The sequence below is a fragment of the Diabrotica virgifera genome, chromosome 8 (genome assembly GCF_917563875.1).
Source record: "Diabrotica virgifera virgifera chromosome 8, PGI_DIABVI_V3a".
NCBI lineage: Eukaryota > Metazoa > Arthropoda > Insecta > Coleoptera > Chrysomelidae > Diabrotica > Diabrotica virgifera.
In genome coordinates this window covers 65,811,096-65,838,740 of record NC_065450.1, presented here as the reverse complement: position 1 = coordinate 65,838,740, position 27,645 = coordinate 65,811,096, and the positions used below count along the sequence as shown (strand labels likewise).

Sequence of the window (27,645 nt, the reverse complement as noted above, 5' to 3'; positions counted from 1 at the left end):
CCTTCAAAATATAATAAATTAAATATAATTAAACTCATATTTATTATGTCATACCTCATCAAAAGCTTTTTACAAGAACATAGTCAGCGATTTTGATATGGCAGATCCAGACTACATCAAGGTCGCCTATAAATCGTGCTGGTAATTGCCTTGCAGCGAGACCAAAAACAAGAGAAGAAGAAGAAGAAGAAGAAAGTACACTGCTCAATTTTCTATAAAATACGCTATAAGAGTCGTATCAGTTTTTTTTTGGAACCAGCTGTACATTGTAGGACGCAACATATTTGGAAAGAATAATTAACTTATAAAATATGAATTTTTAGTAGGTGTATTAACTGTTATTTATAATTATGATTCCAACAATTACACTAGTATAAAATAGTATTTTTTAAAATACCACTGTTGTTTAAACTGGTATATATAATTTTAAGTATATAAAGTTTTAATTATTTATTAAAACATTTAAAAAAAGATACGCAACAGCCGGGATCCAACTGGGGACCTCTCGATCTGCAGTCTAATGCCACTGAGGCATCATCAATTTGTAGATATCGATTTATTAACGTACTTTAAAATATCATTGCATTAGTCACATTTTTAAAATAGTTTGAAATTAAAAAAAAATCGATTTATCCATACAGTGTGATTGGTCAGTAAAGCTTTGTAGATCCGTTATAAGATAAGTAATAGATAGTAATAAAAGTTAATAACAAACATTGTAGCCAACTTTGATTACAAATTGATAATCAGTAATCCTAAATTGTAAGTTTTAGACAATTATTCAGTCATGGCTTACTTAAAATTTGGAAAGATTTAGATCCGTAATTATTAATAATTTTGCTCTGAAAAATTAAAATATCTCGAAAACTAATAAATTTACACATAGGGAATGTTATACAAAAATTATAGTATGATAATGGTACTTTTCGATAATGATATTAAACTACAGGGTTAAAATTACTGAGAAAATAATGTACTTGCGTTTTGACTCACCCCGTATTCAATATAAAGAAAATTAGCAAAACAAACATTTACGAAAATTTTGACAATAAATAAAAAAATATGACGTCAACAAACCATTGACCTTGTGCTTGCTTTTATTTATACAGGTAGTTAAACTTGTTACGATTTTCATATAAAATTGGTTATAACTTTGTAAATACCCCGTATAACATACCAAACCTTTACATTTTTGTAATCGAAAAGTTACGAAGATATCGAATATATAATAAAATATAGGGTGTTTCAATTAAAAAAACAAAAGTTTGGTCTGCCACTCTGTTATCGAACACCCTGTAACATTCTAACTAATTTTGTAATGTGAAGCTCAAAGTTCGCTACAATTTTTGTTATTAAGTTTTATCGCTATACATTACTATAACGGATCTACGGAGCTTCACCCCACTAATAATTAATCACCCTGTATAATAGCAGTTAAATATTGCATTGTTAGCTAGTTCTAAGCTATCCTGAAAATTTCAGGTGGCTAGATAGCCTGGAACTATTTTTAAAATGGATTACAAAATTTGTGGAGTCCGTGACACCAACCAAGCCAAGTATATAAAAAGGTTTTAAAATAATCAATGATCAAAAACTAAAAAATATTTTTATTGTCCAGAAAATAATGTCATTTTATTATGAAAAATTCTTTTACTTTTACTAGTATCTATAATTGTTTTATTATAATGATGAATTCGGACGTTAATATAGGTGAAAATTATTAATTTTAATAAATTGGAATAATGTGACTCTAAAAAGGAATAATGTTTGAAATGGTTGTTTAAGTTCTTAAATAATAATTGTTCTGTTAATTCTTTTAATATTTGGACATTAACAATATTAACATTAATACTTTTATTAATGTTTATGTGGCACTGTAGCACTTTTTCGGCAGTAGAGCAAATAATAACAACATCGTTGGATGGATAAGTTAAATTTAATGTATCTCTTTGGTTGATGAATGATGTCAACAAGTCTGCTCGGTCTCCTATAAGTGCGTTTACACAGTCTTCACATTTCAAAATTTTCGATATTTTATAAACGACATATCCTGAAATGTATATAATAACTTCTCTCTTGTAATGTGTAAATGATAAGTTCCTTAATTGAAGTGATATAAAATTCGTATTGGATATGTCATCGTTTTCATCAACACATTCGTCTTCAACAATTCGTTCTCTGCCACAAGACTTATTAATTATTTTTTCAGGAGCCATAACTGTAATCAGTTCTAAAGGAATACAATTTCCTCTAAAACTATCCCTTAGTTCTAAATGTTTTAACATTTTTTTATAAGCTGCCTTAAACTGTTTAGCAGTTGGATTATTGTTATAACCCCCCATTGATCTAATTAACCCAAAAAAAAGTTCAACGTGATCTTGACTTAATTTATAGGTTGGAATATACACTAATAAATTTGTTTCCACTAATTGTTTGTACAAATGTTGAAGACTATTAATACAAAATAGAAATCCCAAAACTCCCATTTTTCTCTGGCTTTCGCAAAGCTTTACCCCGTTAACTAAAGTTAATGATTTTAAATATTCAGCAGTTTCGGTTAAAAAGTCATTAATTTTGATATAATTCTCTGTATTTAAAGGCTTTTTATAATCGTTTTGTGACATATTTCTAGAATTAAAAACATCAAACAAATTATTTAAGATACGAATAAAATTGACCGTAGCAGCAGAGTTACTAAATTGTTGTAACTGTAAAACTTGTGTTAAATATTCAATAGCATGTGCCACAGAGTTACTAAATAATTGTGTTGCCAACCTTACTTTCATTTTTTGTTTTTTATAATTAATATGAGATTTTTTAAGTTTATTTCGTAAATGAACCCCCTCTTCCTCTTGGAGTTTATTTAATTCCTTAATATATTTCCACTCTACAGTTTCACCATTATCATCAACTAAAATTAGTTTATCTCCTAGTGTGTTTCTTAATAATTTTATCATATGACACGGGTCGAACAGAACTGCAATTTCTTTATTTGAATTTTGTAAAGTAAATGTAGATTTTAATGAATTTAATTGAAAACTACACCCTAACTCCTTTACCATTGTCACATTATTTGATGCACCATCAAAAGTTACTGATATCACTTCTACACCAGATTGATTTACCAAATTTAAGCATTGTAATAATAAATTTTGTTTCTGTTTGCCAGTTAATGAATCAATTAAGAAATACCCTACAGGAAGTTTCCAAGAGCTATTAATACATACTAACATAAATACTATTGCTTCCTTGGCAATTGAATGACAATCCGTTTGTAAGTCAACTCCATAATCTACATATCCATAATATCGTTTTCCATCCCATTGAACATGCTGGCGAATAGCCATCTCATCAACTGTTAAATTACAGAGCAATTTATATGGTGTATTCGTGGCCTTTATCTTCAACAGTTCAAAAACCTCTTTTGAAAAACCAGCATCTCCATTGACACTTTGGTACCATCTTGATATTGTTTTGGGATGGGGTAATGCAGAATTAAAAGTAGTTCTTACATAATTATATGCTTTAACGGAATAAAAATGTAATGTTAAAGCGAAGGTTTTCAGTTCACTACCATATTTTCCTTTAGTAAACAGTTGTCTGTGTTAAAATTCCTTATTTGGTCCTATTACAGCTAAAGTTTCTAAAGTTTCATCTGCAACTTTTCCTTTTAAGGACTTAATAACATCTTCTAAAACTGCAACTTTTTTCTTATAACGATTAAGGGAGACTCTAAGAGTTTTAATTGTTTTTCTAGCTCTTCTTAATTGTTTCCTTAACTTTAATTTTCTAGGTGTAACAGCCTACAATAAATGAAACCAAATTAGCCCGTTGAAGGCAAAAAATGTGACTAGAGCAGCCAAAATCCGAACATATGAAACAATAGTTAGACCAACAGTGTTGTATGCATGTGAAACATGGACCATGAACCAGAAAGAATAAAAATAGTTGTATAAAGGTAGCTCACGGTGAATTGCATACAAGAACATATAACATATATACCCTTTTCCACTAACATACGCCTGTTTTGGATTCGTTCGACAACGAATATTTTACTGTGCAAAATAAGAAGAACGAAAGTAAATTGCAAATTACATTGTTGTTTCTTGGAATAATTATTAGCGCCATTTACTTTCGTACTTCTTATGTTGCACACTAAAATATTCGTTGTCGAAATAATCCAAAACAGGCGTATGTTAATGGCGTGGAATGGCCCATACCAGAGCTGATGGGGATATACAAGATACCAAAAAATCACGGCACAGAGAGTTCGATGATTGGGACCTGTTTTACTAATGTCAAAGGAAATAAAGAGTTCTCAAATCAGGTAAAGGGGGGAAGAAGAGAAGAGAGAGAGAGAGTGAGAAAGAAGTGGTTTGATGCTCTCCGGGCTGACATATAAGAACTAAGAACAAGGAACTGACAAGAGAACAGGTAAAGGATCGGAAAAAGTTGAACAAACTATTGGTTTCAAAAACAATGCTAGTAAATCAGATATAATATTTTACGAGATTACATTACAGGATTAGTATGTTGTTGGACTTACTGAATTATTTTTTATGGTAGGTGAAGTCGGAGGTGTTTTTTGTACAGTTGATGGTAGTTCTCTATTTCGTTCTTCATAATAACAAGTACTAATGGATGGTTGTCTTATATCAGGTACAGAACATTGAATATCCGCTAAAGCAACTCGCTGAAAAAGAAGTATATATGTTTAGTCTTAGTCTATCAGGTAATATAAAAATACTTCTTACCTCAGATGGTATGGCATTCTTTCTCAGAGATAGAGAAAACGGAGATTTTTCGTAATCAAAGGCATCATCGTTAAAATGTAGGTGACACACACGTGAATATTTAAATACGTCTTCACTGTTTATGTTTAAAGCCAATCTCCATGACTCCCGTCTTTCATTGTCCATTGGAAAACTACAAATAATACCAGTTTAATAAGTCGATGGATTATTAGTAAATTAAATAGCTTGATTCAACTGAAAAGCGCACTCTTGATTATACACCATCAAATTAAAGTAATGTATCAAAAGTAACTGTATTAATCAGTAATAATGACTAACTTATGTTTACATGCTTTATTTACTTTATCACCCTGTATAATGATTATGTGAGAAGTTTGATGAAATATGGTGTCTAAATTTTTGTAATATTTTAATTATAAAAAGTTATATTACATTGCATTAATATATATTTAGAATAAACAACTAACAGACTACGATATCTTGAGCATATACATATATAAAAAAAATAAACAAAGCAATACAATGCTAAAATCAGTAACTCGGTACTTTTTACAATTACAAACAATCGGGCCTAATACCACCCTAGCCCTGGTGTCGAATGTAAACAAACCGGCGCGGAATTAGAATTTAAATACTGTTCAATACTTACTTAAACAAATGAATACTTCTTTTATCACGTCGGCATACTTTAGTTTTGTTGTATACACATTGTTTTACAATACATCGACTCATTTTGACACTAAAATCACAAAAACAAACAGAAACTATTTTGATATTCACAATTTAATTGCTTGCGTTAACCTTCAACGGCACGAAACAAAATATGAGCTTCGAAAATTATCGGCGGCTCTCGTCACGATACGATGCTAATGTCCACTCCAATTGGTGGAATGGCGTAGGTAGGGATAAAGAAGAATTTGGCACGCTGCGCAATGAACCATGTTACATCTCGGTGTTTTCATTAATCTAAGTTTTTTGCCCAGGGATAATTTGTGGGGATTATTTGTCCGAGATTTTTTGTAGGGATTTTTTGTCTGGGGTTTATTTGTCCTGGGATTATTGGCGGGTATTTTTTGTCCAGGGATAATTTGTGGGGATTTTTTGTCCAGGGATAATTTATGGGGATTATTTGTCCGGGATTTTTTGTAGGAATTATTTGTCCGGGGATAATTTGTGGGGATTTTTTGTCCAGGGATAATTTGTGGGGATTTTTTGTCCAGGGATAATTTGTGGGGAATATTTTTTGTCCGGCGATTATTTGTACTAGCTTCCAAAATACAGATGGCATAACTTTTCCGGCAGTTTGTTGCGTCTTTGGTCGCTCTGGACTGGACGGCTTTCTCCGGGTGGTGTCCTCTTAGATGACTGCCGATTTGATTCTGGAGTGAAGTGTATATATTATCTATATTTCATCCATTGTGACATATCGACGCAAAAACTTAGACTTATTCAGATTGAACATGTCCAAACAGTGCCGAGATTCATCAATTCGTTTTTGTTTTTGCTCTGGTGTGAGAAAACGCAGCACTTATTTGGAAAACAACTTACTCATACCCAAATTTTCATGTGTAATAGTCCAAATGCTACACTTTGGTAAATTTAGGGTGTCATCTATCTCTTGCATCTTCATTTTGTTGTTTTCCATAATAATTTTCAGCAGTTTTACGATGTTTTCGGGAATAACTTGGGATCATTTGGCCTTCCGGAGCGCTCAGCATCATTGGTGTTGGTACGACCGCGTTTGAATTCAGCAAACTATAGTTTAATGGTTGTAATAGATGGAGCAGTGTCTCGGTAACACTTTTTGTGGCATTTCTCAGTTTTGACGGTATTCTTTCCCATCAGATAACAGTGATAAATCAATAGACGAAATTGCTTTGAATCCATTGTTTATAAAAATCACCAAAGTAGCGTCACTTCAAACACTAACTGTAAATAATAATCTTCTTCTTTGGCGTATTGGCCTCCACCTACTTGAGTATTTGACCAGCCCATCTTCGTGGAATAAAGGAAAAATCCCTTATTCACATACAATTTGGAGTTGGTATGGGACAAATACAAGTAAAAACTCGTTCAGAGATAACTGCCGACCATTACCCAATCTGCTACTTCTTCTTTGGTCAATTGGCAATTTTGAGTTGACATGCGACAAATACAACAAAGGTATCCTGAAAACTTTTCTCGCTTAGGGGCATCTGCAGACCATTACACAATTTTTTTCTTCTTCTTTGGTGTATTAGCAATTTTGAGCTGGCATGGGACAAATACAACACATGTACAAACTTTTTTCGCTGATTGGTAACTGCCGATCATTACACAACCTTATTCTTCTTTGGTTTATTGGCAATTTTGAGTTAGCATGGGACAAATACAACAAAGGCACAAACTTTTCTAGCTCAGGAGCAACTTCCGACCATTACACAATCCCATAATGTTGCCTCGGATAGGTGTAGTGACGGACTCAGGTGATTACAGAATGTTTATATAAAAACATAAATAATAATCTGAATGACATGAACATTTTGTATGAAGGTTAGGACTACCGAAATGTCAAATGGAAAATTCATTAGAGTCGCCATCTCAGGGGTAGGCTCGGGACTTATTGACCTACTATTGTAGTATTATAGTAAAACGTTTATTTACAAGTAATAATTTACAGGTATATCTGAAGACCCAGGAGAAAAGAAAAAATCGTCTCTTCTCTCTTTCCTCATTGCCACGAATTCTGTGAAACTTGATCCGAGCATCGACCGTGACCAAATCGATATAATGCCACACAGCCTTATAGAGTTGGTACGAGAGCAACTGGTTTTCATTCCTAACACCACGAATTCGTTATGTCGAGTGGCTGGAGGTTATATGAGGACGAAGGTTAACATCCATACTAGTAATATTCACCTCTTAGAGTATTCCGATAGCCACGATGTGACCTGCATAGCGTTGGAGCAGAGTAAAAATTGTTTGGAAAATATGGGCTTGTGCAAGGTGAGTATTTCTCGTATTATAGACTATAGAAGCTGTCAGTTATAAATACAGTGGACTCGCGATTATCCAAGCTAATTGGGACTGCGCATACCTCGGATACCGAAAAACTCGGATAACACGGAGATCGGGTATTTGCTTAAAATTTGACGCTTCGATGTTGCGCCAACGCTGAAGATGAAGGACATTGGTAGGGGTTGACTCTCCCTGTTGCTCAATGTAGGCGAGGGCAGCTCCAATCGCCTTCAATCCTTCGGAGTGAGATATTTTCTCGATTGTCTCATCTGTGTCATCCTCAGTGACATTGTGTGGGTTGATACCCATGTCGGCGATTGCATTATCAGTCAGTTCCATTTGGTGATCTTGCATAATCACTCTTTGACGTCTTCATCATTTATCGGCAGTTCCGTCGCTAACTGATAGCGAGGTCTACTATTTTAACAATACAGTTATTGTCATCTTTTCCATTGTCAATAGGAAATGAAAAATCAAAGCATATTCTAAACCAAACCCACACCATGGCCATGGTATTATTCTGACCAATAGAATAAGATAATCAAAACTCCTACGATATCCAAACTTTCACACGAAGATGATGACCTAATCAATTTTGCAAGTGTGGTTTTTACTGGGAACTATGGACAAGATATGAACTAGGGCCTCGTATCGCAAACTCAGGATTACAGTCACGATTACAGTCATGATAATTAGGTTCTATGTCGGCGAGCTTCCTAATAAACACATTAAGACACTCCAACATAAAACTTGGAGCGGAAAGATAAATACAATGATGATAATGTGCGAGAAAATCACAGTCGCTACTTAACATTTCCCACAACGAAATGGGAACATTCAAACATAAAATATAAAGCTTAAAAATATTTATATACACATCGTAATTCAGATATGAACTGTGAGAAAATTTACGGTTTTCAAATGGGAACCAGTAGGCTGATAAGCAAAACTTCCATTATACCTGGGACGTTCAATAAATACGGCCTTATACATCGGATGTAATTTAAAAAAAATAAGGGGTGAAACGATCATATCTTTGGCACCGTTTCAGTTTACAATATTCATCCTAACTCATTGCAATATGTTTAATTTTTAGATGGAAGATATCAAACAACCTAAAACCTCTCAGACCATCACAGTACACAGATGGCCTTTCCTCAGGGCTACTGGACCTCAATGTAATCAGGATATAGTCAGGGTGATGAGAAGTTTGCAACCTCTGTTGCAAGAAGCCATCCAAAAGAAATGCCAGACGAGGCTGTGGGAAGCACCTTCTGCTGTCAAGGGACCACTTACATGGAGACAGTTCCACAGGCTTGCTGGTAGAGGTAGAAATAGCGATTATTTATAAATTGTATTTGCCTAGTATTGACAAGCTGTATTAATTTTCTACATATAAAGAGATTCATTTTTCATTCGCTGTGAAATTTTATATCATAATCAACTGTTCTTGTTTTCAATTCTTTGATATAATTTTTTTACATGTCAGTTTGCACATGTCAGTTAACACTATCTTCTATTATATTTATATTTCTCATACTCTTATTCCGTCATACTTTCATCTTAATTGTCTTGTTTTAATTATTTTTCGAATATCTGGTTTCACATTACCAGTTTTTGTTTACTAATTTTTATTCCTTTACTCGTTTATTTATTATTATTCATTGATCTGTAAAAAATATATTTGTTTTTTTTTCCTTTTCATATGTATGTAGGTACTAATTTTTTGAATGTTTTTGTATTACTTCCAAGTTTTCTGTTTTTGATCTTTCTCTCTAGGTGTTCTATTATTTTGTTAGTTATGTGAACCGTTATATTATTAGTTATTGTTTATTTATCTTCTCATTTTCATATCCTTTTGCCCTCTCATGCGTCAGATTCTTCTTTACCCATTTTCCATGGATTTCTATTTTTGACCATCGTCGTTAATTATTTAAATACTTTTCCCTTTATTCCTTCCTATTTCTTCGATCGGATCTATCAATTTCCTTCTGGGTCTTCCTCTTCTCCTTTTCCTTCTACTTCCCAATTCTAATATTTCCCTTCTAATTCTTTCTGGTTCCATTCTATTAATAAGTCGGAACCAGAATATTTGCTTCTGTTTAATGTACTCACTAATAGCTTTCTGCTTTGTCATTTGTTCTGCTGAATGTCATCTATTTTGTTTTTCCGCACATTTTTCTCAAATATTTCAGTTCGATTGCGTTGATTTTTTATTCATGTTTTTTCTGAATTGTCCAGTTTTCGCTTGCATATATCTTGGAACTGTTATCATATTGTGTATTTTTCTCTTGACCTCTATATTTATTTCCTCTATTTGTTATTTCCGCGCCTATTTTGCCATCATCAGTCACAATACTGCCCAGATATTTGTATGTTGTCATTTTTTCGAACATTGTTCCATGCCATTTAATCTTCTTGTTTTGGTCGTCTTTTTGATTAACTATCACTTTTTTGTTTTATATTAACTATCGTTTGTTTTTGTTTTATTTATATTCGTTATATTTCATTTTTAATATTTCTTCAGTCCACGAATTTACCAGCCTTTGCATTTTATTTTTATTGTTCGCTACCAGCACAATATCATTTGCGTAGAATTTACTGGTTGCAAGTACCTGTATCCAATTATTGTATTTAGACTTTCTTATTTAGCTATGAGGTTCTCTGTAATCCTGTCCATTATTATGACGAACAGCAATGAGCTTAAGCTATCTCCCTGTTGTATTCCTTGGTTTATTTTGAATTCCTTGAATCATTGAGCTTCCACTTTTCCTCTGACTGTCTTATATGTACTTTCTGTATTATGCATATTATGTTATCATTTCTCTGCCTATCTGGCCTAAATGCTGCCTGTTCTTCAGTTTTGGTTCAACATACTCCCTTAGTCTTCGATGTATATAGTTTATAGCTAACTTGGGCTAGACATATTGCTCTGTAGTTTTCACATTGGGTTTTCTCTCGATTTTTATGTATTGGTACAATTAAATTATTTTCCCCAGGCATCTTTTGATTATTCCAAGTTTCTTTGCAAATTATTCACAGCTAGTCCTTTCTTTTTCCTCCTTATCATTTCCTTCCTTATCATAAGATACCTTAACATTTCTAGCGCAATTTCCTCTCCACATGCTTTTTCTGTTTTAATTCTGTTTATGGTTTCATCCATTTCCTCTCTTGTTATCTCCGGTAAGCTTTCCACTACTTCGTCTTCCTCTAAGTATTCTTCTGTCAGTTCATCCCCAAATACTTTTGTAGAATGTTCTTTCTAAGTATGCTCTTTCAAATATTTCTATTTTCTCCGTTTTTAACTGACTGTTTTTGTCTTTTATTGTTCTTATTTCTTTTTCTTATTTATTTTATTTTGTTGCCTTTTAACCTCTTTGCGAGTCCAGACTTTTTTTGTTTATTTTTTTATTTTTCCTGACTTTCTTTGTTTATTTATGCTTAAATAAAAAATTATTTGTGTATATTAAGAATATTTGTTTATTTATTAGGCACTGACGACAGATGTGAACCCCAACCAATACCATCAGTAATAGTCGGCCACGACAAAGACTGGTTGTCGCTCTCTCCTTATGCCCTTCAGCATTGGGAAACCTTACTTTTGGAACCATATTCATATGCCAGAGATGTTGCATACATTGTTGTCGCTCCCGATAACGATGCTATTTTACCTAGAGTAAGGACCTTCTTCAGGGAACTTTCAACAGCTTACGAAATGTGCAAATTAGGAAGGCACAGTCCCATTACTAAAGTACTTAGGGATGGTATTTTAAGGGTGGGGAAAACGGCGAAGACCAAACTAGGAAACGAACCCGTCGAAGAATGGTTTACGTTGTTAGGAGAAGGAGAGACAACAGACATGTTAAAATTATATGCACAGGTAAGAAACTTAGCAATGCACTTACTGCATTAAAGGGGGGTATGGTTTGAAAATGTTAAAGTTTTCGATTTTTTATTGTTCCCATTCTCTTGTGTAAATTACTCATTCAAACGCATATTCCGGTGTGCATTTCTCAAAACTGCTGTTTTCAAAAGCGGTGGACATTGTAACTCAAAAACTACTTGAACAATTCACCTGAAATTTTGCATTGATTTTCTTTAGACATTTCGTGAGGTAACGCTGTCGAGATATTTTTTGTTTTATGTTTATTTTTTGTTCAACAAACTGAGTGATACTAAAAACTCAAAAATCGTTAAAACTAAAAAACTTGATAGCGTTACCTCGAGAAACAGTTAATAAAATCTTCTTGAATTTTTTGTTCCACATGATCCAACGACGAGTTCTGATGTCCACCGCAAAATCCATTTTTTTTAGAGGTGTCTTTAAAAATATGCCATCGTTCGCCTGTTTTTCAATATTTTGCTTTGAATTTTTTTTAATATTCTTTGAAGATTATTAAATATGTTTGTGTAATTTAAAATAATTCTACCATAGTTTCAAAAAAATCACAACAATGTGCTTGAAATGTTGATTTCAAACAATACCCACCTCCCCCCCCCACCCCACCCTTAAGAGAATTTTTGTTGAATTGTGTTGAGACCTTATAGAAATACCATGCAAATAATAAAATATTTTTAGGTTTGTAAACATCACCTAGCGCCTCATCTCCAGCAAGTTCCTATGGATAAGACGTTGCTGGATCCACCTCAAGATAGTACTACAGACCAACCAACACCAAGTCCTATGCCTCCACCAAGTACACCAGAAAATGCAGGAAGCCAATCATCTAGTTCTTCTATTTCGGACAAAGCTCCAACACCAAAAAGCGATCAAGGTAAACAAATTTAACACTTAGAGTGCCATGGTGGATATAACGTATTCGCCATTATCAAGAAAAAAAAATATCCCCAGTGGCCATGGTGGACATGCGTTATGCACCGTTATGAATCAGCTTAACCAGCTTAAAAAAAGGCCGGATTTTTTTATACATGGTGGCACTCGATGCGTTAATAATGAACCTACTAAAAATTGATGATGTGAATGTATTTTTTCTTGCAATCTATAAAAAGTCAAGAACACTTGGAGAAGTCAGTATATTTTACAATCTAATAATTATCATACCCTTCAAAAGCATCTAACAAAAATTCTTCCAAAACTAAAATATTAGTATACCCTGTTTTCAAACAAGGAGGAGTAAACTCAAAAGACAGATTCACACCAATAATGTGACTAGAAAAATCTCGATGGTAATCCATAAATATTGTTATATTAATACGCCGCTAAAGACTGCTAAAAATAAGTGTTTTTTTTTATATAAATGTAGACTAAACATCTAAGAATTGAAGGAATGACGCAGAAAACATAATAGCAGATTCAACTTAAATACCTCATAAAATGACTAAGCTTTGTCTTCAAACCAAGAGGAGTAAACTAAAAAGACAGATTCACACCCAAGAAAGTCACTAGAAATATCACCAAATACATCTCCTCTTATGGTTGATCATATCGGCCTTTGACGGTAATTCATAAATATTATAGTATACTAATACGTCGCTAAAGAGTTCTAAAAACAACTGTTTTTAATTATATAAAAAACACTAAAAATCTAAAAATTAAAAGAAAAACGCAGAAAATACAAAAAATCGCTGATATAGTCGGTTCGCTAAACTCGGACACAATTGGCTAGTGATTTTAGTAAGTAATTTTGCCAATTTGGTAAAATTGGCAAAAAAATTATTACTAAATAGTTAATGACTAAATAGTTAGTAATTTTGACAATTTTGGCAAAATTGGCCAAAAACAAAAAAATTACCTACTAAAATCACTAGCCAGTTGTGTTCGAGTTTAGCGAACCGACTATATAATTTAATTAACCTATGAAATGCCAATAGTGTCAAAATTTTATAAATGTCATTAGTGTCAACTTGCCTGAGGTTGGACCAATTACAAACAAGCTTTACGGCGCGGGAAATTTGAATTACTCCTCTTGGTTTAAAAACAGACTATAGTAATAGAAATTTCATAAATGTCAGTAATGTTAAAATTTCATAGCAGTGGTGTAAACTTGCCTGAGGTTGGACCAATTGCAAACGGCGAAGTAAATTTGAATTACTCCTAGTTTAAAAACAGGGTACAGTATAACGTCCCTGAATAAACCCATGTTAGTCGGGCATTAAAGTAGAATTCAATAAAAGACCTAGTTTTGCAGCTACAAATCATAGACTTATATTATCATAGACAGAGTGTTATTCAGAGCGAAGTGATGACACCATCTTTTTTATTTGGCTCGATGCTGTTTCACTCTTATGCATAGTAAAGTTGCGACAGTAATCCTCCCCTTCCGTGCCTATACTCACACTGAATGTCATCTTAGTTTCTCGATACAATGTGGTAGAAAGAGATAGCACCAAACCAGTCCATGAGATCTTGTCGTCAGGAAGCGCGGAGGGTAGGCTCACTCTACAGGGTGATTGATTAGTAGAGTAAAGCTCAGTAGCTCCGCTATAGTAATAGATAGCAATAAAAGTTAATAACAAAAATTTTAGCCACCTTTGAGCTTCACATTACAAAATTAGTTAGAATGTTACAGGGTGTTCGATAACACAGTGGCAGACCTAACTTATTTTTTTTTAAATGGAACACCCTATATTTTATTTTATATTCGAAATCCTGTTAACTTCTCCATCACAAAAATATAAAAGTTATGTTATACAGGGTATTTACAAAGTTATAACCAATTTTTTATGAAAATCGTAACAAGTTCAACTCCCTGTATAAATAAAAATAAGCACAACAGCAATGGTTTATTAATGCCATATTTTTTTATTTATTGCCAAAATTTTTAAGAATTATTGATATTGCTAATTTTCTTTATATCAAATACAGGGTGAGTCAAAACGCAAGTACATTATTTTCTCAGTAATGTTAAATGGAACACCCTGTATTTTATATCACTATTGAAAAGTAACATTAACGTACTTTAATTTTTATATAACATTCCCAATGCCCAAATTTGTTAGTTTTCGAGATATTTTCATTTTTCAGAGCAAATTATTTTAGGTGTTTAAATTTATCTAAATTTTAAGTAAGCCATGACTGAATTGACAATTGAAGATTACCGATTATCAATCCGGTAATCAATGTAACACTGTAGCAAATAAAGAAATAAAAATAATTTATTAGTAATACATTTTACAAACAAAAACACAACCACTACATGCAACATTTTTGAAACAATTAAAAACTATCTTTTTATGTAAATGCAACAAATAAACAAAGAAAATTAGTAATAAATTTTACAAAAAACACAAACACAAAATACAATATTTTGTGAAGACAATTAAACACTACTTTTGTATGTAAATGTAACAAGAACGAAACATAATTTATCAGTAATACATTTTGCAAAAAAACATGTTTGAAAAAATTAGAAGCTACTTTTAATAAAATATTTTTAATATTTAATTACATAAGGTGTTCAAAATTATCTCCCTAACACATTTATGTACACCTAAAAACGATCATTGAATGAGCTACTTACTCTACGGAGCATTTGTAAATTAACACATGGAAATACACTTTGTATTCTATTTTTCATCTCATCCCTTGTTGTTGGAGGTATTTTATAAACTTCATTATTAACGTAACCCCAAAAAAATCAGTCCAGTTTATTAAATTCTGGTGATTTGGGTGGCCACGCTACTGGTCCATTGAAAAATGAAAATATCTCGAAAACTAATAAATTTAGACATAGGGAATGTTTTCTAAAAATTAAAGTACGGTAATGGTACTTTTCAATAGTGATATAAAATACAGGGTGTTCCATTTAAAATTACTGAGAAAATAATGTACTTGCGTTTTGACTCACCCTGTATTTGATATAAAGAAAAATGTGAATATCGACCATTCTTGAAAATTTTGACAATACGTTAAAAAATATGGCATTAATAAACCATTGTTGTTTTGCTTATTTTTATTTATACAGGGAGTTGATCTTGTTACGATTTTCATATAAAATTGGTTATAACTTTGTAAATACCCTGTATAACATAACAAACCTTTATATTTTTGTGATGGAGAAGTTAACAGGATTTCGAATATAAAATAAAATATAGGGTGTTCCATTTAAAAAAAACATAAGTTTGGTCTGCCACTGTGTTATCGAACACCCTGTAACATTCTTACTAATTTTGTAATGTGAAGCTGAAAGGTGGCTAAAATTTTTGTTATTAACTTTTATTGCTATCTATTACTATAGCGGAGCTATTGAGCTTTACCCTACTAATCAATCACCCCGTATGTTAATATATTATCTCTATGCTACAAATCCTTCAAAATATTTAGCAAAAATTGAAATTTTAGATATGGTTCGGTAGTTTTCAATATTTCTGTATCAATATTTTCTCTATTGCCACTTTTATGGACTGGGGTAATAAGTTATGGACTTTTCTTCCATATCTCTGGAAAAACTCCTAAACTCAATGGTACACTAAATATTTTTTGTAAAATACATACATGTAACTGAAAATAAATCTACAATTAAATATGAAGATAGGGGATATATTATCATGTCCATTACTTAGTTTTAGATTATATCTTGTAAGATTTAATCTTCTAAATTAATTATGATTTAAAGAGATAACATAATTTAAGTAATTACTATTAGAACTTTTTATGTTTAATTATAAAATTTTTGTTATTTTTCCAGATGGCGATGGCCTAAAAGACTCATCTCCATTAAATAATTCTGACCCAGTATCACACGACGATGATGAGAGAGAAGTACCATCCGTAATCGTTTATCTCGTGGAGCCTTTCACGCTTGGCTCTGATCAACCTGAACTACAGAGGTTGGCTTGTTTGGCACTTTTGAGATGTTACCAGTCTATTCTAGCAGCTGTTCCGGAAAGTATCAGGAATAATATTAGTGTTCAGGTAAATATATATAACACCGGTTTATAGCATCCTGCGCATTCCGGTTCCTATTTTCCAGCCGCGTCGATCTGTCCAATCTCCTGGTCGGAGATCTCTCTCAGACATGGCTTTCTGGATTCCACTTATCCAGGTTGTTTTCGGTCTGTCCCTTTTCCTTCTTTCCGGGGGCTGCCATTCCATTATTAGCTTTGGGAGTCGATGTTCCTCCATTCTTTGTACATGGCCATACCAATAAAGTTGTTTTTCTTGGATTTCTTCAATTATTTTTGTTTTCCTATTCATAATATCTCGTACAGTGGCGGCTCATGGCTTTAGGGACAGGTTCGGCAAAGTTTTGTCTCCTCAGATAGGTATGTCATCTAATTAAAAGGCTTCAATTTCAAGGAGATTTTTGGTTTTTGTTAATTTTTATTTTTTTAATTTTTTTGTTTTTTTTTTGTTTTTTTTTTTGTTTTTTCCTATAAATTTAGAACCTAAACCTGTTTATAAATTAACTCTAGGCTATGTTGTTTCGAAGTAGTAAATGGGTTATAACGTCATTGTAAAATTTATTACTGTTTTGGAGAGATTTTAAAATCCTATTGACATTTGAAATTTGAGACAAGTTTGACATTCTCTCTTGTTTCATGGTGTTTCGACAATACGTTTTGACTCTTTTGAGACAAGAGAAATCCCATTCATTTGAGGCAGAATTGGCCCACATTTGAGAACAATAATTTATTAATTTGGGGAACAGTTTGTTATACCTAATGAATTGCAGTATATAAAATTATACATATTTTGTAACTTATCCCACCTTCCGAAAATATTTGAATCAGCATATAAAATTTCATTTTCTTATGTTATCTGATTAAAGTATGATGGATAATTTTTAATGAACTTCTCTAATAGATATTTTGAAAATTCTTTGGCGTAACTTTTAAATTTTGAATCGTTATAGAGGTAAATGACTTATGACAGTGGTAAATAAAGCGGGGGTGTAATAGTTTTAACTTATGCCTGTAGACCATACAATTCACCGGACATCAAGGCAGCGGCGTCATAAGTTTGCCTACCAATTTATTTTTGATATCAAAAAATTTTAATCTGTCCTTAAAATACCAAAAATATATTGTGTCTTATGGCTTCTACTCACGTCTGAAAACCTAAAAACCTCTCATAAATATTAGACGTAACGCGTATCGAAGAATAATTGATAATTGTGAATGACATGTTACCTCTATCAGTAGTTTCGTCTACTTCTACCGAAAAGGATCAAAATGTAACTACTAATTGATTCTTTCATTCTGTGCTGTTTTAGGTACGTCACTAAATCTCTTCGAGACAGAAAGTAAAATAGAAAATTCCAGATCGTATTTGTTAAACAATTTTATTTGTTCTCTATAATTAACTTGATTTAACAAATGCTCTGATTCATCCTGTCCCCTAAATGGTAATTCCTGGCAACTTAAAAAACTACAATATCAATAATTAAACGACGTAAGACTACTTTTATTTCATAGTTTCATCCCGGGCGCGCTAGCGTACGTGCTCTGCTGCCGTTTGCCGATCACCGATCGGCAGATTGGTATCTGCCGGACTTGCCATTCAAATGAATACGGGGAATGTATAATTGGTTGCCTATCGGCTAATATTCCATAGCTTCTTATTACAAGCAAATCGTCAATCTGGGGACGGCTTGCCGAAGCGGGCCTATCGCAATCGGGTGCATGGCTATAGGATCATTAATTTGAAAAGTTTATTTCTCACAGCGCACAGGGATCACTTAACGTATCGGATCGATCGAATTCTTTTAAAAACAATGAATAAAATTTAGTCTGTATTATCTCACAGATATTTTTTTATTTCACAGAAACGAATATCATCAACTCTGATTAAATTAAATATTTAAAAAAATCTATAATGTGTCCATAAATGTGTGGGTCGGCACTGCCGACACTGCCGATCCTGATCAGCCGTCACTGATCTCGTACTCGTTCATTCGTTATATAGAGACACAGGCTGTTCTTTGCCAGAAGTCCATTTCCAGTGCGAGCAACTTCTGCTCGCTTGTTCAGTTGCCAGGTTTCACGTCCATACAGTACCACGATTTTAAAGATGCTAGTTGTGTTTTCTTTTCTTTTAAAGTTTTTTTTTTTTATTTTTAAAGACAAAGTCGCATCCACCCGAAGGTTATTAGCGACATTTCTGTAACATTTGTAACAATATTAAATCAAAAATTGGTAAACATTAATTACAATTTGTAAACAATTAAACCTTTGGAGCAATAATTGGATTCCTCGCACTAACACTTTATTTTTGAAATGAACTTTCAGATCGCTAGCGACACTCTGACACTCTCTTTCTGATACATCATTAGTGATAGCGTTACGCGCACTAGTATTCTGCTTGTTCATATTTCCTTCTATGCCTATGTGAGATGGTATCCACAGGAAGATTCTTCTGAAACTTTCTTGAGCTTCCATTAGTTCGGCCTTGATTCTTTTCTCAATGGGTTGTTTGTGGTATATATTTTGCATAGCTTTGACTATGCTAAGAGAGTCAGAAAGGACTAGACATCAAGGGAGGTTTTTAATATTTACACGTTTGATGGCTTTAAACAAACCAAAGAGCTCTGCAGTATAGATGCTGGAATTTAGAGAAAGATGTTGGAGCATAGCTAGGCGATGGATAAATCCATCAATATTCTTTTGAAGTAGAAACTTAAATCTTAATGTTGACTTAATTGAGATGTGTCACTTTCCCAGTCCGATGCCTCCTCACTACCAAGGTGTTTATGACTTTTTTCTGAACATTATGTGGACCATATAGAACAATTTGGTGTTGTAGGATAACTTTCCCTTTGGATGTCTGGGTTATGCCATCTTTTGGATCAATTCTATCACACTATAAAGCCAAACCCTACTAAAACCCAAGTATGTGCATTCCATCTCAACAACCATCTGGCGCATGTAAAACTGAATGTTTCTTGGGAGGGACAACGCTTGGAACATACTGATAGGTCCAAATATCTTGGAGTGATACTAGACCGGTCGCTAACATATAAATTCCACTGTCAGAGCACAAGACAAAAGGTTTCTACGAGAAACAACCTTCTCCGGAAACTTGTAGGGAGCAAGTGGGGTGCATACCCCCAGGTCTTAAAGTCAACAGCTGAGGCCTTATGTTTCTCAACAGGGGAATATGCTTGTCCCATCTGGGGTAGATCTAGACACACTTAACAAGTCACCACGGCGTTAAATGAAACATGTAGAATAATTACCAGTTGAATGAAGCCTACCCCTCTACCCCTACTGTACCGGGCAGCTGGATTTGCATCACCAGACGACCGTAGATGCGCCTCACAATGTGTGGAGAAGTTCAGGCAAACTTTCGATGAAAGGCACCAATTATACGGGTTTGACGAACCGCCAGGAACCAGCCGACTTAAATCAAAGAAAAGGTTTATGAGAAATGTCAGCGTCGAACCACCCGAACTGTTCCCCCTACATCCAGAACGACCTGGTAGAATGAACCTGGACTGGAGAACCTGGCGGACACTCAACCGTATACGCACAGGTGTTGCCCCTGTAAAACAGAACCTCATTAAATGGGGCATCAAGGCAGATAACGACGCACTTTGTGAATGTGGGGAAATACAGAATGTGGAGCACCTGAGAGTATACAGACTTTGCCCATCACAGTGCACCCTCGATGATTTATGGCTCGCAAATACAAAGGGTGTAGACGTAGCCCGATATTGGGCAGAAAAACTGTAGTCGGATTCAGACACGAAAAAGTAAGTCTTGTAATTAGGCTTAATAGGGAACTTGCATAAATTTTTAAATTCGAAAAAAATGTTATAAATCACAACAGAACATAATTTAAAACATATATCAAAGATAAAAAAAGTTTTGTTTGTCTTTCGTTTGGCCCCTAAAGACGATTAAAAATTCAAATTAAAACAGGTGGTCCAAAACGCATAGTGACGTCATATAGTTGTGCATGTACATTCTGCACCAACAAAGTAAACAAAATTGTATATAATTTTAAATTAGACATTATAAACGTCAGTAGAAAATACAGTTATGTAACGTCACAAGCGTTTTTGATCGTTTGAACTATTTTACATTGGCTAAGGGTTCTTCTAAACCAAGGCCAGAAAACAGAAAAAAATATATAGATTTTAAATTATCTTTTAAGTTATTATGAGGTTTTACCGCGTGAAAGTTTGGAAATATTATTTTTAAAGGAAACTGAATAATATTACGTAATAAAAAAATGTGTAAGTTCGCTCATAGGTTTGGCATTCGTTTTGACACTGACACTAAGTTTTATAAATATATTTGATAATTTCTATTTCTGATATATTTGAGTGTTTTTAAGATATATTTTTTAAAATGACCGAAGAGGGTTTTTGTAAAGGGCAGTCTGATAACTTACCTATAGTTGATATGTGTATGGTGGCTAACATATTTTCAAAAGAGTGAAAATTTTTCCGTCGGAGAAGTTCGGGGAGTTAAAGCAGATAAGTAAGTACATATAATATTATGTATATTATACTCCCATTATACCTACTAATTTTATACTGTGATTTTATTCTGATTATTATTCTCATAAGTATTTAACGATAAAACTTAGTAGGTACACACTTCCTATTAAGTATAGTGGCAATATTATAAAACACAGAAATATGAAAAAATATACTTGTTTTATTTAACACTATTAAGCAGACAACAGACTACTTACGATAAAATGATCTTGACATACATGAAGACCTTGTGTATTATCTGAAATATATTTTTTTCGACATGCAAATAACCACTTTAAACGGCGTTTTTTATCCCTTGGTAATCTAATAAATATTTTATTGGGGTTTTGATGCTTGTACTTGTACAGAATGGCACTAAACAATACTTATAAAGTTTTTCTTTATTTTCCATATTAATCTTTCTCTTTTTTCCTTCAAAAACTGTAAACTCCAATCCCAACAAACTGATATATTTTTTATATTATTACAATGACATACGATAAAAAAATGTCATTACAATATAAATATTTTCCCATATTTCGCGACGATGCTGTGGCCAAATACCCAAGTAGGTGGAGGCCAATAAACTAAAGAAAAAGAAGAAGAATATACTTACATAACCCTCCCACTTCACTGATATAACCATATAAAAAACTAATGTAAAACTATATGACGTCACGGGCCGTCTGAACTACTTTAAAATAAAGAAGACTTTAAATTTGTATTTCTAAGTTATTATGAGTTTTTGTAGCGGGAAATTTTGGAAATCTCATTTTTATACAAAACTGAACATTATTATGTAATAAAAAAAATGTGCAAGTTCCCCATTGTTCTATTCTCGTCTTCTATTAACGGCGTGTAAGTACTTGGACGGGATACGAGAAACGATCGTGCGAGAATAGCGGAGAAATATTGTAACTTTCTTAAATAATTCATTGTCAATTGAAATTGTCAAATTGACGTATATTTCATATCTACTGTCAATGAAGAAGAAAAATTATATATTGCTCCAAAATATTGATATGATATACAATTATTATATAAAGATAAATTTAATTAATTGTATTTTGCTTGCAGTACTGCATTCTAATAACTAATTTTATTTACTACATACAATTGCTTACGTTTTAATAACATAACCTTAGTCTTACCTTTTCTTCTTATAATTTTTTTGGACTATGGCCTTGACAATTATCCAGTAACCAGGACTAATATAATTGGCCAATATAATTAAAAGTGCGAATAATGTTGCTGAGCGTAGAAACCAGGTGTCGCTTTGTCGAACTTGCATGGTCCCAATTCCATTCCATTTTACTTTTATATTTTCACTGATCGTCTTCCTATTCCTATTGGGGAACCGTCTCTCGTCATCCTTACTTATTTATTTGTTGTCTTTCGGCTTATATGATCGTTCCGTTCTGCTCTTCTATTTCTTACCCTGTTCGTGATGTTCTCCCCTTGAATCTCCGTCGTATATCAGTATGCTATGTCCAATAGTGTCTACAATGGATTATTCTAAGGGTGTGTGAAGTATTTAATAAAATGGTAATTTTTTTTTAGATAATTTCATTGGAAAGCATAGTGGAGCTGAACAAAGCTAGGAACCGAATTCGACACAGCGATCACATGAGAGCGTTGGCTTTAAACATCTTCTCGCAATGTAGGCGACTACTTTTACACTCCAACAATGTTAAATCTCTAACAGGTTTTGGAACAGCTGCGATGGCCGATCAGTTCCTCAAAAGCAAAGACGTAAGTATATTATTGTTGATGTAAATTTTTAATAGATTTTTAATAGAGGTGACTAATTTGTTACCCACGATATAGGTATACTTTCTCGGTTTGGTAAAATATTTTTTAGGAGAATCGGTGAGTCTATTCACAGGTCTTCGATACCATCACGTTTCGATTCCTTTTAAAGAGTATTTTATCAGAGTGAAGATGAGTTTTACCAACAGCTACAGACAGCATCCGATTTCTGCACCCAGAACAGTTTAGTGATAGGTGGAAGTATATTTCAACACAAACGCATACATAAAGTAACATGGATATTATATCCCCTGATGGACAAACACACAATCAGATTGACCACATAACCATAAGATGTGCCCTTTCGAGTAACATGTAAAAGATCTACCTACATCTTTAAAGCTTCAATGCGGTTCAATGTTCCAACTTTTATTCATCAGGTTTCTGCACCTTATAACATGCTTATTTTATGTTTAATTGTGATGATTAGTAGATAATATTTGTTAGTGTGGGTTGGTTTTCTTTAAACTTTGGTTACATATCCTGTATCCTTTTGTGTCAATAACACATCCAGAAAAGGAATTAAGTTGTTATTTTCTTTTTCCATTGTAAATTTGATTGATTCTTCTTTACTGTTGATATCCATCAGAAATTTATCTCTATTTACATATCTCTATTATACTGTGGGGTGTTGGCCACGTTTATGAATGTTTTGTTTGAATTCCTCCATGAAAAAATTCAGATTGAGCCCATGGCTAATTCAAAATCTTGTTTATAAAAATCATTATACAGAGTGGGTCAAAGAAAACAGTCCACCTCGATATTTGGCAGTATTTATTAGATTTTAAGAAAATGACCAAACAGGTCGATTTTTAATTAAGGGGGTCACATTTTTACGGTACATACATCTGTCATTTGTCAACCTCCTCCCCTCCACACCCCGCCCCTTATTTTTAAATAGGGAATAAGGGTCGTGTGCTAGCTCATTTGAAAGGTTATTCAATTCTCTATTCAGTAATATTAACATTGACATAATTATTTATACAGGGTATCCAAGAAAAATTATTTTGAATTAAATTAATTGACACAAAAAGAAGAATGTATGTAATTTATTTAACTCAAAATACATTCTACTACTGACAGAAAACAGAGAAAAATGTTTATTTGACAAATAAATATTGTTTTTATACGAAAACAAATATAACTAATATAATTTTTAATAAGAAAGTCTGTGATAAGGAAATACACTGAACTGTAATCTGTTTTATTGTTTAGATCTTCTATAAAAGAAACTGCTAGAAACTACTAGACAATCAACAATTATGTCTTTAATTTTTTTTTATTTCAAATTTCATCAACCAGCTAACAATCATCATTAGATCTGAAGTAAATAAATAAATGCAAATATGTAAAATACCATTTTAAAAAACACTTTTACAATACCTCTTACTCTTATATTCACTATGTAGAAGTATTTCAAATATAATTAAGGTTTTTTACAGTTTATACTAATAAAAAATTACTAGTTTTAATTTTCAATTAATTGGTTAATATTATAAATTCTATAATTTCTCTTCGATTTCTCAGCACCTTTCTCTTATCACTAACCTTTCTCTTTTCACACCTTTCTGCTTTATCTAACCATCTCTTTCTTGGTCGACCTACTCTTCTGTCACCCACCTCTGTATTTACTAATATTTTTGGCATTCTTGGATTTTGTGTAAAACTGCTATCTTAACATTTCCTTTGTGTATTCTTGCGACCAGCTCACAGTCATTTTTCATGTTTCAGCTCAGTCAGCTTTCATGTATGTTAGTTCCCAGATAAGTGAAATTCTCAACTTGATTCATCTGCTTTTCGAAAACTACATTGATACTGTCGTATTGTTTATTGTGTGTACTCTTCCAATTTTGCTTGTATACTGTATCCAGCAAGGCTATTCCCCTATAGTTTGAGCAGTCTTGCTTATTTCTTTTTTTGTATACCGGTATTAAGTGTCATCTGTTCCAATATGTATGCTGTTCTTCCTTCTCCCGTATGATTTTTATGAGCTCATGTAATGGTTCTGCTATTTTTACTGGATTTATTTCATATTCTCCCGGACTCTTATCGTTTTTTAAAAAAATTATTTTATTTTTTACTTCCTCCAGAGAAGGTGGATGGACGATTATTTTGACGTTTATATTTTCTTCTGTATGATACTCATTATTTAGATTTAGTTTCTACATTTAGTACCTACTTCCTCAAAATACTCCTCTCATCTATTTACATTCTTTCTTTATTTGTTATTAATTCTCCCTTTTTGCTATTTATAAAAACGGCTTTTCCTATTGCATTGCTGATTTCGAACTTGAAAAAAAAATTAACGTTCTGTATAAATCGTGTTTCTATTTTCTTTGTTTTTCTCAATAAACTTTCTGATTCTTTAAATGTACCGGAAGTTTGAAGCTATTTTTCTTTTGAATCATTATTCGGATCTCGATGTTTTTTGTTTTCGCATGCAAGTGAATAGAAAATCATAAAAATGTTTCCTTGTTATAATATTGATTTGACCATTTAACAATATAAAGTATATAGTAAGGAAAGCCATTTTTGAAACATTTCTGTATGGATGTACCACAAGAATTAAAACATTGACAAAATTAAAATTGGTTAAAATATTATATAGATAGGAAAGAGTTTAATGCTTGAAGCTAAAAAAATAGCAATGGAATTGCTTCATTAAGTACAAGGACTTTTTGAGCAAGTTCGATTAGTCTGATAACTACACGATACTTACGGTATCTTGTAAGTATGCACTTCTCATTGCTGTTCCCACTTTTTAAATATTTTTTTTAATTTTCTAGGAAAAGAACCGAGCTGCCTATAAACTGTATACTCCACCATACATCCTAGCACCAATGAGAGGCAAACAAGAACCAGCGGACGTCTTCAGCAAAGGCGCTCAGGAGCAAGCATCCGTCCTCTACCTTAGCTACTGTCTCTCCGAGGACCAGAGTTGGTTGTTAGCAGTCGCTACCGATGAAAAGGGTGAAATATTCGAAACCATCACCATCAACGTTGATATTCCCAATCGAAGCAGAAGGAAAAAGGCATCAGCAAGAAGAATTGGCTTAGAGAAATTGATGAACTTTATTTTAGGAGTCATGTCACAGAGTGTGCGACCATGGAGGCTAGTTGTTGGCAGGCTGGGAAGAATAGGTAAAATAATTTAATCTATTAATCTTCTTCATATTAACAAAAGTGACATTAAGATTTCTAAATCGTCTTGTGCCCTTGTACATGCCATTTCCATCAAAGATCAAATCGACAAATGCCAAAATACTTTGCACACAACAAAAGTATCATAAGAGATCTCTCCTTGAAATGTGCCAAATCCTGAAACATCCAACAGCCTTAAATAAAAGAACTGATTGATAATTTGAGCCAGATATGTCATTTCTTCATCATACACAACAAATAATATCCACTTTATTATCCCAAATTTCTCTTTAAAAAATTGTTAAAAATTGATCTAGCATACAAAACCTTTCATATTGAACAAGTTATTGCCTTTATTAATAAATCATTGAGAAAAATCCCAAATATATACTGCCCTGACCCAAATATGACCCTAAGATAACAAACGCAGACTATGGAGAAGAACAAAACGAGAGAAAATAACAGTCACGATTAAAAGAAGGAAATGGATTGGACTTACGCTAAGGAAAGATCAAAATAATATTACCAGATAGGCACCCGAATACCAACCAGATGGAAGAAGAAGAAGAAGAGGGAGAGCAGATAATAGCCGAAGAAGAACTGTAACAAGAACATTGGCCTTAGATGGAGAGAGGTCAAGGTCAAACAGACATCGAGAAATAGAGAGGAGTGGAAAAGACTTGTGGAACTTGAAAATTTCGGAGGACTAGAACAGAAGAGGATTCGCTGATCCAGCCAATCAACCATATTTCACTTTTCGCTATGAAACCCAGGAGTGCCCCATACTCCATAAGGAGGGAAGTCAGTAGAGAGAGAATATTACGTTCATCGCCACAATTAAAAGCATTTATTTAGTATTTTGATAATTCATCCATATTATTAATGTGAATCTAAATTATACAAAAATTTCTATTCTGTTCACAGGTCATGGGGAACTGAAAGGTTGGAGTTGGTTACTCAGTCGAAAAAATCTACTAAAGGCGTCGAAAAACCTTAAAGAGATCTGTAATCAATGTTCAATGATGTATCCGAGTTCAGTTCCATGTATTCTAAGCGCCTGTCTAGTCAGCCTTGAACCAGATTCCGTTCTTAGGCTCATGCCCGATCAGTTTACCCCAGATGAACGATTCAGTCAGGTAAGAAACTTGATTTTATTGCAGAATTTTAAATTTTTCTGAAAATTTTTATTATTACACACTTAATATAAAGAACATGTTAAAAAAAAGTTGAGTTATGGTTTGTTTAGCAGTAAATGGTTGACTTCTATTAGTGCGGTCGTAAATATTATTAAATTTATCTGACCTGGTCCATTGTTAACACCCACCCGGAGCGATAAGCAACCGAGGTAGACAGAGTTGGTCTTTTGACAATTAACACTGACTAGACGGTACTCCTATAATAAAGCAAGGAATCCACAAAATTTACAATAAGTACGACGACAAAAACAAAAAAACGGATGTAAAATATATTACTTTGCCTTATATATACCCGAAATTAATGTTTTCAAATGAGTTTTAAAATAAATTAAATCTATTTTAATTGCTAAGATTAAAGAAAAA

At 33.0% G+C, this 27,645-nt stretch overlaps 1 protein-coding gene across 2 annotated transcripts in view; it reads left to right on the top strand.

The window, feature by feature from the left end:
- The window catches only part of LOC114331768 (mediator of RNA polymerase II transcription subunit 13), a 369,259-nt gene that overhangs the window by 307,171 nt on the left and 34,443 nt on the right, over positions 1-27,645 (top strand). For both annotated transcript variants that reach the window (XM_050659705.1, XM_050659703.1), the window contains exons 13-20: positions 7,414-7,739; positions 8,848-9,079; positions 11,243-11,631; positions 12,331-12,526; positions 16,400-16,626; positions 22,697-22,888; positions 25,732-26,086; positions 27,011-27,222. In XM_050659705.1, the coding sequence (XP_050515662.1) occupies positions 7,414-7,739; positions 8,848-9,079; positions 11,243-11,631; positions 12,331-12,526; positions 16,400-16,626; positions 22,697-22,888; positions 25,732-26,086; positions 27,011-27,222 (2,129 nt within the window). The remainder of the gene's footprint in view (positions 1-7,413; positions 7,740-8,847; positions 9,080-11,242; positions 11,632-12,330; positions 12,527-16,399; positions 16,627-22,696; positions 22,889-25,731; positions 26,087-27,010; positions 27,223-27,645) is intronic.